The sequence below is a fragment of the Curcuma longa genome, chromosome 15 (assembly GCF_044706935.1).
Source record: "Curcuma longa cultivar G26 ecotype Majalengka, Jawa Barat chromosome 15, ITB_CL_G26_1.1, whole genome shotgun sequence".
NCBI lineage: Eukaryota > Viridiplantae > Streptophyta > Magnoliopsida > Zingiberales > Zingiberaceae > Curcuma > Curcuma longa.
The window spans coordinates 8,285,718-8,301,736 of record NC_133875.1 but is presented as its reverse complement, the minus strand read 5'-3'; the positions used below and the strand labels follow the sequence as shown (position 1 = coordinate 8,301,736).

At 34.4% G+C, this 16,019-nt stretch overlaps 1 protein-coding gene across 1 annotated transcript; it reads right to left on the bottom strand.

Moving 5' to 3' along the window:
• Nucleotides 1-292: 292 nt before the first annotated feature.
• Nucleotides 293-14,336, bottom strand: LOC141846145 (chaperone protein dnaJ 15-like). Its single transcript, XM_074734140.1, has 10 exons — nt 14,059-14,336; nt 12,470-12,552; nt 12,288-12,399; nt 12,114-12,218; nt 11,932-11,982; nt 4,255-4,344; nt 4,042-4,150; nt 3,807-3,955; nt 3,680-3,733; nt 293-777 (listed from the first exon to the last, which is right to left on the bottom strand). The coding sequence occupies exons 2-10, from the start codon at nt 12,532-12,534 to the stop codon at nt 556-558; spliced, it is 957 nt and encodes a 318-aa protein (XP_074590241.1). The 5' UTR covers nt 12,535-12,552; nt 14,059-14,336; the 3' UTR covers nt 293-555.
• Nucleotides 14,337-16,019: the final 1,683 nt, after the last annotated feature.

Sequence of the window (16,019 nt, the reverse complement as noted above, 5' to 3'; positions counted from 1 at the left end):
ATCGTTATGAATTACAATCAAAATTTTACCATATCATTATCAATACATGACGAGACATAGGCTAGTGCTGATTGAGCTTCTTGATATATTGAACTTTTCATAATGTTGCAACTACTGCCATGCTTCGTACCTTCAGTTAAATCTCTCTAGTTTCAAAATAAAAATCATGTTTGTGACCGACCCTTGAGCCAGTAGTTCAGGCCGTCAAAACTTGGGTGGGTTGATCATTCATCGAGTACATCTACCAACTTAAAACCATATACATAACATCCAACAAACAGTAATAAAAATATAGAAGGAAGGTCACAACCGCTGATCGATTTGTTCAATGGCTTGAATCTATCATTTTCTTGAGAAACCTAAAGCCCATGGGTAGGTTTATAAAGCTAATGCATTGGAGTGAAAACTAGTAAAACTTTGGGAGCCCTGTGAAAAAGGCTAACTGATGGCTGAATTGACTTTTACCCTCTCTACAGACTTGCATGAGGCCAGTGTTGCATATTCAAGCAAACCATAAAATTTCCCACATTTACAAAAGAATACACTCTGTACCACTCAATCCTTTTTATCAGAACGGTTAAGATTGAGGTTGAACCATTTCTTCTTACTTGACTTCTCTTTCCCATCAGAATTTGCATTCTCTACCGGGCTATCTGATCTGTCATCCTCGGTTGGAATTTTGCTGCTGCTACTAGTAACCCCACTGGAAGTGACCAAAGTTCGCACAGTTGTAAAAGAGGATTGTATAGTGTCTCTTTGTTTCAGCAACTCATCAACCTGGAGAAATATATATACATGAAACCAGTGAAATTCTGAAGCAAATGTTTTTTTGTCAATTTATACATAGGACATTGCGAGAAAATATACAGAAAGAGGGTTGGGGGAATAAAAAGGAAAAAACAAAGAATAAGTGAAGGAGGCTAGTTCTATTACAAACTGATCGTGAAGTGAAGGGCTTTTGCCTTGCATCACAAGCAACACTTAGTGATACCCAGAAGCATTCATAAGATTAGTCGGCGTTAGAGCCTATAGGGATTACAACTTAGGAAGTAACTGATTAATTATAAAACTAACTTCAATTTGTCCTCTTGATTACCTTCGCCTGACTTGACTTTGAGATCAAATCCATGAGGCAAAGCAACTTCTAAAATCCATGTTCAAGCAACCAGGTGAGGCGACATAGTAACTCTCAATTTCTATAACCAATGCACCTTGTGCATAATAATGAAAATAACTAAGATTTGGAACTTGGAGGACATTAAGATTTATTGTCTTCATCTGAAACATGAGATTCAATCCACAAGGGACGCAAAGTCTATGCAGAAGCTTCAAAAATCCATGTTCAAGAAACTTCACATCTCAGGTGCTCTCTGATAATTCTGTTTTCTACTCTGCATACACTATGTGTAACCATAGTGTGCTTTTGGTTCACGAAAAGTGTAATTCTATTCCCTATAAATTCCTATAGAATGAACATTCCAATGTTTTGTTGCAAAAATTAAATTGAATATTAATTCCCACAAAATTTTAATCCCCAATTTATAAATGATATAGCGGAAGCCCGCAACTGCCATGTGGCCCGTGGGGTCCAGAATTGTGTTGAGCTGTCACTCAAAGTCAAGGTGGGTTAGACATGTTTGAAGGGTAGCAGGTTAAGCCCAGAGGGGACTCGAGTCTGGTCAAACCAGTTTGGCGCACAAATCCCAAGGAGCTGGATTTGTCCCGAAACAAATCGATCACCCCTAACTCAGTCTCGAGCGCCAACTTCATCTCCAACTCGGCTTCGGGAGTTGACCTCATCTCTAACTTGATCTGAGGTGTCGACCTTATCCCCAACTCGGCTTTGGGCGCCGCTGACTTCATCTCCAACTCGACCTTGGGTGTCGACCTCATCCCTAGCTCGGCCTTGGGTGTCGACCGCATCCCTAGCTCGGCCTCGGGCGCCGACCTCATCCCTAGCTTGGCCTTGGCCTCGAGCGCCAACTTCATCTCCAACTTGGCCTCAGCCGCAGACTTCGTCCCTCACCCTCGAGACCACTCAACATCGACCTCATTTCCTCATCTGCCCCTGGTTAAGAGGCAACATAACCACTTCATTCAGTGAACCATTTCTTCCCGATGACATGGATGGTAGAAGTCGATATTTCGGAACATACCATAAACGGAGGTAGATATTTCGGAACATGCCATAAACGGTAACATGTATCTTGGAACAGACCATAAACGGATGCACACATTTCGAAGAACTAGCACATTGATAGCTCTTTAAAAAGTTGGCCACCACCATGGGCACAAGTACGCGCACACACAAACTCTAATTTTCCTTAGCCACTTCTCTTGCGAAAAATCCTAACTTGATCGTCGAAGTAGCCTGTCGAGATCCCTCCCTAACGTTATTTTAATCTTTTTGGAGTGTTTTTCAAGTTCTTTCATCCTACCCAACGCCGATCTCTGGAGAGCGTACACGTCAGCCCGTTTGTTGACCGGTGGCTTGACTATCTATAGTATTTGGTCAAAACAATAAAGTATAACTATTCCTTACTTTATGTCATGAATAGCTATTCCTTATCCATTTCATCCTTAAACATGTTTGACTTCACTTCTTTCTTTTAAAGATAAGTCTTCAGTAACTAAGCTATTTACATTCAAATAATAGAATAATAAGTTACAAAATATAATAAAGATCTCAACCAAAATTTAAAATATCATTCAATGCTAGAGCATAAATCCAGGCATGGAAGGGTATAACTTTAGCATCATATGATGTTACCATTGAGTGCACTTGAGCAAATACTGAAGCATGCTTAGAAGAATTTAGATGCCTTAACTCCTTACTCCTCTTTCAATAGTTTATTAGCTTCTAAAAATAAAGCCTCAGCAATTAGACAATCAATTAATTGATTGAATTAAAATTTTAATGTACTATAAAATACCCAACATGCTTTGGCATGTGTTATAGTTGTCAAGATGAATTTTACTCATTTACCCCTCTTTCACATTAATTTTTCTACTTATTAATAAGATTATATTAAAAATTATTTTAACCTCAATGAATGTCAAAATGAATTCATATAAGGTTTACTTTTATAATCTTCTTCCAATTACCTTACTACTTTTAGAAAACAAAAAATAGCAATTAGAAAAATATCAGAGAAACAAATTATAAAAAATAACAAATATTATTTAAATTCATTTGGACATGTGTTAAGGTGTGCCAAACCTTACTGCGTATCTTACTTAGTGATGAGTGTCGACATTATACAATCCTCATTGGCACACTTATGCATAGACGACATGAGAGATCACTCATGCAAATTTATATCAAGTTTCATTGATTTACTACAATGGTACTTTTGATCATACTGTCTTGTATGACATGAAATTTTAAACCATGCTACCAATATCTATTATTTATCAATTACAAAGACATCCCAAATATAGATGACATTAACATTTATGTCCATAACAACAACAATGTACCAAAGCTGTAACAATGAAACATAAAAAACATACTGAAAAAATGTGCTCGATTTGGCAAAAACAGAAATCATAGTTGACATAAAGAATATATGAAGTGTGCTCTTCAAATAGTCTCTAAAAAAGATACATAGGCCAAGAACCAAAAACTATTTAGGTAGAAACCAGTACAAAACATTATGCATTAACAAAAGATACATACAGATTGCTTTTCTTCGTTGTATTTGCTTGTCACTTCCTGAAAGCGTGCGAGTGCCTGCACAACAAGCAGAATGTTAAAGTTGATCACAAGTTACCTTTGTAGTCATGGATAAATAAAAAAGTCCTACTTTTCTGTACTCTACTTCAAACTGGCGCAGATCATTTCTTTTTGCTAAAATTTGAGCCTCAATCTCTTTAAGCTTCTCAGTGGTATCTTTATATGATGCAGCACAGATAGCTTCAATTGTATAGCTAGCAGATTTGAAAAAATTATCACCTGAAAGAACAAGTCAGGTCAAATACCCGAAGGAAAACATAGTCAGGTAAACATACATACAAATAAGAACAAATAGCAATCCAAACCATAAACAGCAAATATGTGGGTTCCAGGTTTTAGTTCAGATACTTCACAAGGTTGAAGACCTTCCAACCTTTTAAAAAAAGCAGCCTCTGGATCTTTGGCCATTGCTAACTATACAAAAAAGATCAAACATTCAAACGGTTTGGAATGCATCTACTGTCATTTATCATAATTAATCATGAATCATTTTCTTAGGAATGAAAGAGTTAACTCACAGCATTGACTGTTGAATCCATCCTATAAACTTGAAAATGTAGAAAGTACATTCCTGCAGATGTTACCTTTCCAGTCTTTTCGCTATCTTCCTGGTGATACAGAAAACTGAAATTATATAACCCTGGAGAAAGGCAATCAGTGCAGCATAAAGGTAGATAGATCTATTTCAAATAAAAGTTATAACATCATCTCACTAAAGCAGAAGTAATCTATGACGACCCAAAGAATAAGCTCTTGTTAGGATCGATCTCCTACCTAAAGGAATGAAAGTGGTCCATAGAAGTTTTAATATATAGTTGTGATATGAACATTTTAAATGCTATCATTCCAATATCACGAATATCAGAAAAAAAAAAAAAAATTATTGATATAGTAAATATATTTAAAATATACTAAATTCTAAGGTATTCCATCTTTAATATCAAGAAGCAATTTTTATAAGATTAATAATAATAAGATGATAAAAATAATGATAGTTAGAGATGAATAATAATAACAATAATAATTAAACAGGATTCTCTACTTAGCAGTAAAATACAATCTTATGTAATTGAAAACTTTTAAAATGATAAAACACTTTAGTAAGTGTAGATCACTATTGAATGTGAATATATTTTAATCAAGATTCTTGGGACAGAGATGCTATGCTAGGCACAGTAAGCAAAGATGGAATTGTAGTTTAGTAAGATCCTAGCCCAATTCAAACTTCTAAATTATTTTGGTCAATATGGATAGTAGGATTATAAGATGCTAAATTTTGACTACCATGATCATGACCTAATAAGAAATATAAAAAATATAAGCATTCAGCATATTGTCATGGTGTACGACACTTATAAGATGTGATTAACGTTCAAATTGAATGTACTAGCAACTTATCTATGAGGGCATGATAACAATGTTAATGAGAAGACAAAACGTCCTAACTTATCCATCAACAAAATTATGGCTACAATACAATGTTCTTATGGAAAAAAGAATACTATTTCCCAAGGCTTGAAGTTTCAATCCATGTCAGAGAGTGTGACAACAACTCTACTGATTAGGAAGAGGAGAGAGGAATCCAGAAGAAAAAGAAATGCCAGAGTAAGTAGTCTCAAGATCCTGCTATTTTGAAAGAAATTCGTAAGGGCTCATCTTTCACTGCAGAAAGATGCAATGAGGGTTCCTTTCATGTTTCATAGATGAGGGACGAAGCTGCATTGGAGGAAAAAGATGCATAGAGGGTGATAACAAAGGAAGATGCCTGTATCATTCCTCCTCACGTTTTCTCTCATGGAGGAAGAAGACACACACCTCAAGATGATCCAAATGATGAGCACCACACAAAAAAGACTCCATTCCAATTTCTTATTCTAGATAACCAATGTAATGAGTTGTTTCCCATGTCGACTAACACGAGATGTTTCTTTAAACCATGTTGATTCCACTAGGTGAATAGCATTCAAGTTAGGTTAGTTATTGTGTTCTGTTTGCTTGTCTCAGAAGTTCAAAAGCTGCATTTAATATATACAAGTTTAGAGAAAGGCAATAATCTTATTGCATTAATCAAACATTATATTGAGATATAAATAGGCTCCTGAAAAAAATCCTACTCTAGAAGTTAATGTGAGACAAACCACTAAACCACCAAAAACTAAAAATCTATACTTCAAACACATACACACCCTTAATCTGGAGCATTAACTAGAATAATTATCTTAAACTTGAAAAGCTATATTAAATACTGTGTCGATCTTATTGCATAAACAAGAATAGCTATCATGAACAAAATATAACTATATACAACAACACAAAGGAACATAAATATAATACTCACACATAAGCAAAACATAACTAGACTTAACAAAGCATAAGCTTAAATCAGCACATAACCAATTAGGTTTTTGTTGTCAAATCCATATGCAATAAAGAGAGGAGAAAGAGAGGAAAGATGATCAGAAAGTAAACTCTTGAATGAGCTTCTTCTTGAAGCAGCAATTACATCAGCATGCAATAACCTGCAGGAAAAGCAAAACACTCAAGAGTTCTAGAGAGATAGATATCATAACTTGATACTTCACTGGACTTAGCATCAGAGAAAGAATATTTTTCTGTTTTGGTCTTCATTGACTTTTAGACAACATATATCGAGCAAGTAGAATAAGATATGATGCAAGAAGAACAAAACAAGCTGGGATTTAAACAAGCAAGAAGAAATATATCAGCAAAGAAGCCTTTAGAATATGTGTCGAGGCCCTCTCCGAGGCAGTCAGGTGAAAAGGAATGTGGAAAATGAACGAAAACATATCTAAGTGAAAAGGAAAAGGCAAATCTAGATGAGAAAAAAATGTTCATTGTCAGTTGAAAGTGGAAGGACCAGTAGATGGCTACAATTTGCTGAATCTAGCATATATCTGGAACTAGGTATACATCAACTGGACTGATTGATGCATGAGGAAGAAGATGCACATCAAGGGCAATGCTCGAGGTCATGAGATGGTTCACTCTGGATTCCACTAGGAAAAGATGCAATGGAAGTTGCCAACATTTGTTGATATAGAAGCTAGAGAACAAGAGAAATAGAACCCAAGCAAGGAGATTGAGTCACGATGCTAGGATATCAATGGCATCAGATTGGCAAACCCTTCAAGGGTTCTTCAGCTTAAGATCTTTTTGTGAATGTGGAAATTCGTACAAGGAGTAACCAATGTAGGATCTACCTGAAGTTGCACATGCAGGGAATAAATGGTTATTCATGCAGCAGTAGAGGTAGTTGGATCATATGGAACAATGGTGGAGCCCGTGGAGGTGACTAGGTCGAATTGGGATAAAGAAAAAGGAATGGTGACTTGGTGCCAGGCAAAAGGTGCAGGTTTCATCAAAGAGACAAACTAGCATGTGGTGAACTCAGTTTGCAATTAAGGAAGCATGAGAGAGAGAAACAGAGAGAATTGAGAAAAAAGGGGGGGCCCACTGGATACCTCTTTTGAAAAACCTAATCATAGGGGCACCATATTAAGTATGGGAAAAGGGAATAATCTATTGTATTCACATGATAATTATTATATGGGTATACATATAGACTCATGATAAAACTCTAACCTTGAAGTACTGATATGAAACTACTAGACCACTAATAACCCCATAAACCTAATACGGTCAATATTATAACTAATGATCATTAGCGACAATGATAGCAAATCAACGCACTTTAACCTTTTAGACCACCATAAAAGGATGACAAAGGAGCTTCCATAGTGTTAAATATATTGTAAAGGCTGCAGTCATGCATCGGCAACGAGAATATATGTTTACTATTATATTGTCTCTTGGTGGCTTAAGTGATTAAAAGCTCAATTAATGGCGAAAGTATGCACACAAATATGTAGTGTCAATCATTTGGATACATTTTCTTTTGTGGCTCTATGGCTGTATCCATCTCTTCCTTAAATTGGTAGCTTTATCCCAATGGCTACTACAAGTATATAACAAAGTGCTTTCCACCATAGTGATTTAGATAGATAAGGTATATATGAAACAACATCCTGACTTTGTTACTAAAAGAGATTATGGCCACCTATATTAAAAGAAATTTAGGATTGAAGTAATCTCCTAAAACATTGTTTAGTAAGTCAAATTCAGCTCAAATTTAATATTATTTGATCAATATTCGAGAATATCAGACTAGTGTTTTGCATGATTTTCAGTTTAGAAAATGTATCCTTCTTATTGTTTATGTAGATGGCATTATCATTACAGATGATGATACTGCAGATTTCACAAGGTTAACAGTTTATCTCTATCAGCACTTTCAAACAAGGATTTAAGCGAAATTTAGTATTTTAATGGTATAGATGTTACTCATTCAAACGGAGACATTAATATAGCAGCAAATATGTGCATAATAATATGCTTTAAGAAGCTAATATGCTAGGTGTTAGTCCTATAGACATTACCATGGATCCAAATGCCAACTAATACTATGATGATGAAAGTCACTATCTTACCCAAGAAAGTATTATACATTGGTTGGCAAGTTGAATATCTTAATGTTATAAGACATGACATCTTATACGATATCATTTTAATCAACCAATTTCTCAAGTCACCATGCCAATGGCCACTAGGGTGATTTCTCGAGTCCCATGCCAATGGCCATTAAGATGCAATTCTAAGGATACTTGGATATAGTAAAAATATCCTGTTATAGGATCTTCTATATTGTAATGGAGTTTGTCTTGAGCTTATAAGATACATTTATAGATAGGCATGCTCCCCACAAATAAGCAGTCTATATTAGGTTGTTTGCCCTATTAGAGAATTTGATACCTCAAAAAAGCAAAAGGGCATATTGTCAGAGCTTAAGTTCTCACAAAATGTGAACTTTGTCTAGCTTAAACTATTAATGATTGATTTGGATAGTACCCATATTGAACCAATAAAGATATATTGGATAATCAAATTGCAATGCAAAATGAATCTACTTTGATCTTTCATGAGAGACAACCACATAAAAATAAATTGTTACTTTGTAAGATGAAAAACTACAATTTAAGAGGTTGTTACATTACTTATTAGCTCAAATGCTTAGCATACAACTTTTGTAAATGCTATGTTTATGAGAGGTTAAGAATTAAATATATTTTAGTATATTTAAGTCAGCTTTATAAGTCTTTGAGGCATAATTCTATGATGTAAATATACAAGTAATTGTTTGAAAACTTTCATACCATAGTTGATATTGATAAAGGGGACTACCGAGGGTATTTGGATTGAATCATTCCTTTGTCACATTACAACTTCTAATACACCTGTTATGTAGTTGTCAAAATTGGTATCACGATTGGGATTGGATAGCCAAAGAATTCAAGTATGAGTCATATTTGATTGGTACGATCAGTGAAGAAATTGGATCGACAAGAAAATGAGAAAATGAGAAACGTATAAAAAAATACTTTCACATTTGAGAATGGCTATTATATATCTACTTTATGATGCAATAAATAAGCAATGTTATATTTATTTGTATAAAGATTAATAAATAATAAAAATAGATTATATCAACTAATAAAATCATATGTGTAGTGTAGATTACTAAAGAACAGTAAATTGTATGTATATATATATTAATGAAAGTGTTATTATTTTATACTTAATTCTATAGGGTTTAGTCAAATCTCTAACTAGTTTTTGGTTAAAGGAATAGCAGTTTTAGAATTGTTGTTGACCAATGATTATTGTGTTCTCTGTCAATCCCTAATACCCTCTTTCGATCCATGATAATCTCACTTGACCAATAGAGAGCAAGCGAAAGATGAATAAGAGGTTGAGTCTAACGAGTGATATCAAAGTTAAATAAGTGATGCTTGATCTTGTGGTGGATCTCAACTTATGGCAACATAAGCAATTTTAGAGGAAAGCAAAGCCTCTCTCTTTTCTGTATGAGTTCCCTTAGAATGATGTTGGGATTAAAGGGAAGGCTAGATTAGTCAAGTTTTTCAAAATCAACTAACTGTAATTAAATTTTAACTTAATTTCATTCATCTCCACTTTTTATTTGATCATATTTCAATGAATTCCATCAAGATTCTAATATAATCTTTTTGGTGGATCTCAACTTATGGCAACATAAGCAATTTTAGAGGAAAACAAAGCCTCTCTCTTTTCTGTATGAGTTCCCTAAGAATGATGTTGGGATTAAAGGGAAGGCTAGATTAGTCAAAATTTTCAAAATCAACTAACTTTAATTAAATTTTAACTCAATTTCATTCATCTCCACTTTTTATTTGATCATATTTCAATGAATTCCATCAAGATTCTAATATAATCCAACTAATTTCTAACTATATTCATTGGATTTTAGTTTTTACCAAAGTTCTCATTAATCTTTGTGAAATTCCAATTTCTTAAAAAAAAACAGATCAGTCATTGTTGATAGTGATTCAACTCAGACAATTAGCATCGGTGGTATGGCTGCTCGTTCCTTTGCGCAAACCAGATTGGCATGATAAAATGTAAGGAAGCATGGCATTATGTTGTTAAAGCTAAAAAAATTGGGATTTGAACATATTTGTTTGATTTACCTTTTGACTAAAATATTAATTTTCAATTTCAAATATCTGAGTAAATATCATAGCAACTGTTAGAATATTTATCTATGACTGTTCTCTCTTCAACAATGCTCCTAAATGTAAATGCCCGAAACACTATCCTTTCCACGCTGCATTGGTTATGTGGATATAATTGAATCATATAGTCAATTGTTCAACTAGTTTTGCATAATGTTTCCTTGTTAGAATAACATTGAATGGATGGATATTAATGCTAGTTGGATACTCTTAAAAATTGTCAGTTAGCACCAGTTATTCTGAAAAAATATCTAGCATCCAATTCTCCAAACTCGAATTCTGTACAATCAGGACAGAGAATGATGATCACTTTAATTTGAAAAGGATGTCAACAAGATTAAACTTAGGCACGGAAATAAAGTTTGAAGCCATTTTAAGCAAAAAAACCACTTTGGAAAATGAACATTATGTTGGAATATTAAGGGGTTGCATATGACTAAAGAATATTTAGGAAGTTCTAGAGTAGAAAAGGTAGTCTAGGACCAAAGGCCATGTAATTAATACTATATTCAAATTTCTAGATAGCTTGGGCTTATAAATGCATTGGTCACTAGTACGAATATCTATCATAAGTGTGGATATAACTGTCCAACACCACTATATCTATAAATTTTTGCATGTTGAAAAGTGTCCAAAACCACTATATTTATAAATTTTTGCATGTGATCAATAGAGATTTCAAGTGTCCACTCAAATTTGCCAATGTCATATACAAAGTAGTAGATGATGATTATCAAAGGTATTGAACTTAAGTTTCTTTACTCGTCTCACCTCCTTTTTTCTCTCAATCCTCTACTGCTTCCTTAAATCAATGAGTTAATTTAAATGAACATATCAAGGGGCATAAAGCTCAATAAAAATAGTGAAGATGTTTCAAAAATCATAGATGATAGATATAGAAACAGTAAGAGATATGAAAAATGAAAGTCAAATAGACATCAAATTATTTGAAAAAATAAGTAATCCTCATATGGACAAAACTGAATTTGGAGCGAAAAAAAGGTAAAACAACTTGAGGGCCCATGCTATTAGAGTTTAATATGGTTGATTTCAACATAAAGTCAACAGTAACACAAATCAAAACTTAGAATATATAGACCAACTTACATGTAAGACAACCACATGCAGCTTCACAAAGTAAAATATTACATCAAATCCTTGCATATCATCGCATCTAACACTAAGTGATGTTCATTTCAGATACAATAGCATAGGAATATTATCTTCTCAACAACCAAAGGCAAAATGTTTATATATATATATATATATATAGACAGATAGATAGATAGATATGTATGTATGTATGTATGTATTCATGTAGTTTTAGACAATGATTCTAAGGACTTCAAGTCTATGACTAATCAAAGGAATAGCTACTTTGTCCACAGCAAATTAACTACTACAATTCCTCCTTTCTTATAACCAATAAAACAAGCTCAATGACTTAAGTAAGATCAATAAGCATTCATCATTAATTCTTTTAATATTTGACATAGCAAATATATGATTGGCATATTACTTTGTTTTTAAAAAAGCTGCAGAAAAGAATAAAAAAGTGATAATCACCTGTAAAGCTAGTCCATAACCACCATTTGGTTCTTGCTCAAAGTAAAGTAACTATGTTGATAACAAAAAAACAGAAAGTTAGAGACATGGAAGCATACAAGAAAAAAGGAGAAAAACTCTAAAAGAAATGAAGCATAGACAAATGCAAGTTATTTATAGAATTCAATGTCCTTAGTCATCACCTTAAATTTACTTTGGACAACTGACGTTACTCGGATAACAACCCCTACTTGTGCTTGTTCCTCATTGATTGTAACACTAAAAAAGTGAGCACATTGTTTATCAACCTACAACAGAAGCAACAGGAATAAGAAAAAATTTACATTCACAAGGAACGAAGTAACAAACTAAAGTACCTTGCCATTTGATGATGTTCCAAGAGGAAGCGGTCTAATTGTGACAGTTCCATTTAGAGCTTCTTCAAGAACAGCAGCAGCAATGGTAGTTTTAATAGGAACTCCCAGCTTGCTATGACAAGGAAATGCAAGCTTAGAGAGAGAATATTACACTGACAAAACCAAAAATACTTCAATATCACCTGAAAAGTGCTGCAAACATTGTATTTACAGTTCCAAGGTTGGACAGGTCAATCTCCATATTCATGTTCTCATTTTCTAAAGCCTAAACCAATGAAAGAATGCACAGGTGTCAGTGTTTTGAAGGACTAAATGTGGGTGCATTTTAAAGTTTAAACAAATTTGCCACTGGCTGCAGAACAGGTAGTCAAAAGGAAAATAGGTCAAAAGGATATCAATACAAAACAAAATGAAATAGTTACAAAATCTAGATGCAAAAAGACAGATCTTATATGCCAGCCAAGAAAAATAAGACTACCTAATCAAGTCCATCACCATCCGATATCACAGGGCAAGAATTTCAAAATCACTCAGCAAGGATCTATGTCACCCATAGCTGTTTGTAAGTCCATATATTGTGGTTCAAGGTACACTGTGTAGGGTAAAGCTTGGCTTGTATAAGCAAAATCCTACCTAGATGAACGTCCTAATTGAAGTTCGCTGACTTCAAGACAGTCATTTAGTAGAATAGGCCCACATAAGGAACCCAGCCAATCAACTAAAATTAGACACCTGAGTTTTGAATTGGAAGAACAATAAGAAAAGGAGAGAAGAGATAAACAATGGAGGGGTAGAGAAACAAAAAGATAATTAGGTTAAATTAGCTTAATCACTACAAAGTTCCATACATCAAAAGAACACTGTTCCTCTGCATGTGAGATGTGGATCAGATAAAGAGACATAAGGAAGAACAATAAATTTGGAAGGGATTGCAAAGGGAAAACAGCAGAGGTACAGAAGATGGCAAAAAAGAAAAAGAGTTCTGCTAAGCTTATCTAAAAGTAGTTAAAGAAGAATGCAATTATATATAGAGAGAAGATAAAGATACATAAAAGAGAAAATAAAGGTTAGATATCTAGTGGATGAGTGTGGGACCTAAGCTGCAGCCAATCAATGAGGGGGACAAGCTAGGTCAGGTCGTTTCCTAGGTAATCTGTTTTTGGGGAACCAATTTTAGCCAATTCTCACCATATGCATTGATAACTTTAATAAACTTCCACAACCCAGTGGGGGTAACTGTGAACTGCCCATATTGACATACATGGAACAGGCACTCAACTATACATCTTTGTGTTTAGTTATATCCATGTGGCAAAAGGAAAAATACGTCATTGAATATTATATCCGAGGTATTGGTTCCCTAGTTCCATCTGCCATATATTTGTAATACAGCTAAGTAATATATAAACTCTTTCAACGCTAGATGAAAGAACTAGTCCACTAACTCGATAGTCGGACCAAAATGCTTAAGACCAAGTTTATATCAGTACACATTTAAACTTTATAAACACCTCAGATTGGCTCACAATATCCATGTTAAACTAAATTGAAATGTCACAAGCTTTTTCAACTATATAATTTCAATGAAGGGCACGTAAGTTGGCCCAAAATGCTTAACCCCACGTGTTAATGGTAATTTAATAACTATGACTTCCCATGTGGGACAAAACTACGGTGTTGTCCTCTTGTGTTTTTAATAAGAGACTTAAAACTAATTAAACACTGCACTAGTACTGAAATCATTAGGGCCATTACTGAAAAAGATAATTACCTCAAAACCAGCAGAATCATAGTGTCTTCTTTTCTCTGGATCTGATAGGATACTGTAAGAATATGCAACTTCCTTGAAAAGTTCTGATGCTTCAGGATTGCTTGTGTTTTTATCAGGGTGATATCTATATGTATAAGAAATTAAAACTTAGTACAATCTAAGTAGACAAAGGTATGCAATTGCTGATAACTATGACTACATCATATACTGGTATTGCAGACTAGGCAAGAAACTAAAATAGTACCAACAAGGAACATAGATAGGTAAGGTATGAGGCAAGAAATACATTAATGCAAACTAGGAATTTAATTTTTAAAGATTTTAGATTTTGACAAAGATTATTTTTGATAAATTCTCTTAATTAAGAGGATAAGTTATTTAAGGTAATCTAAATTGGGCAATTGTCTTATCAGGAGTTATTATGAGTGTAGGATAATTTTATAAATTTAATTTATTTGTTTTTATAGTTTGTGAGTTGATTTATTTAAAATCTAGTCTGAATGGGTCTTTTAGGAATATGATTATTACTTTCTTTGAATAATTTTAGTTTATTTTCAATTTTATTTGGGTTAGTCTTTAAAAATGATCTCAATCCTAATTCCTCTGCAAATAACGCATGATTCCTCTTATGAAGCTGAATTGATTTGTTTGTTCATCTCATCTTCCTCACAACCAAAGCACCCCCCCCCCCCCCCCCCCCCCCCCCCCCCCTCCTCCTTGATGCCTCCTTTGAGAATATTTTTTTTCTTTCCCTGTCATGCTCCATCTCCTGGACAAGTCCTAAAGGTGCAGTAGTTATTTTTTTGCCATCTGCAGCAACTCCAGACAACCAACTCTCGTCAACAGGCTCGATGTCTTCTTTCACTAACAAGAACCACCTGCAACAATGTTATCTTACACACCTATACTAATTCTGTGTTGGCCTAAAGTAATTGAGTTGCACCAACTTCCCCAGTGTGCACCGCTAGAGTTTTAATTACATCTCAGCCGTAAGGTGCCAAATTGGGAAATTAGTTCCTCAGGTTCGACCATCTTATTTAACAGTTTAGCAATATAACTTAAGTATGTATTTCATGTTGGTGAATCAATTGTGCAAGTTTAGTCATGCTAGATGGTATTGCACTTGAGAGCAAGTAGCTCAAATAATGTGAGATTGGACTTGAGAGCAGATAGCTCAATTCAAGTGGTTTCGAGCTTGAGGGCAGATAGCCCAAATCAAGGTAGAGCTAGAAGACCTCAAGGACAAGTAGCCCAAATCGAGGAGATGCTCAGACAATTCAAGAGCAGCTAGCCTAAATCAAAGAAGCAGCATGAAGGCCTTGAGCACAATTAGTCTAGATCAAAAAACACTCAAGCGACTTGAGGGCAAGTGATGCCAAGTAGAATAATAATTATTCTGTGGACTTGTTTCTTCAAAGGAATTGCAAAGAAAGACGTAGAGAATTCAATAAACATAGAGGAGCCGCCTCTAGGTTTAAACGAAAAGAGTTTTATTCATAAAACAAAAGAGAATGTCCAACATCAACCCAAGCAAATGTTTAAATAGCCTAAAAACCCTAACATGCAAAAATACAAAAATAACCCTAATATAATGACAAAAATTATACCCAAACCCCTACGATGCAAAAAACGAAAATAATCCTAACAGAAAAGACGAAATCTCAGATCCTCCTGCATCAGTTGCCCTAGGTTGAAAAGAACTCGTCCTTGAGTTTAGAGTTGTGTCAAGTGATAGCCCAGGAGGAAGATCCTCTAACATCAACTTGGTAAAAGTGAGGGGATTGTTATTAGGTATTGTTGTGCTGACTGATTCTACTGTAATAAGTGAAGTTCATTGCCTGATGAGGAGGCATCATATGCATGCTAAGATATCTGGAATAAAATTCAAGAACACGATTATTCTACAACTAATTTGAACAATTTATTGAACTTGTGGCTGGGGAGGGGAATGTTGTGGTATG

Bases quoted from the DNA above. Each gene is read 5' to 3' on its own strand.
- LOC141846145 (XM_074734140.1), bottom strand. From the start codon at position 12,534: ATGAATATGGAGATTGACCTGTCCAACCTTGGAACTGTAAATACAATG. The intron at 12,219-12,287 runs GTACTTTAGTTT...CTTCTGTTGTAG, and splicing joins GAACATCATCAAATGGCAAG to GTTGATAAACAATGTGCTCA. The intron at 3,956-4,041 runs GTTTGGATTGCT...TTGTTCTTTCAG, and splicing joins CCACATATTTGCTGTTTATG to GTGATAATTTTTTCAAATCT.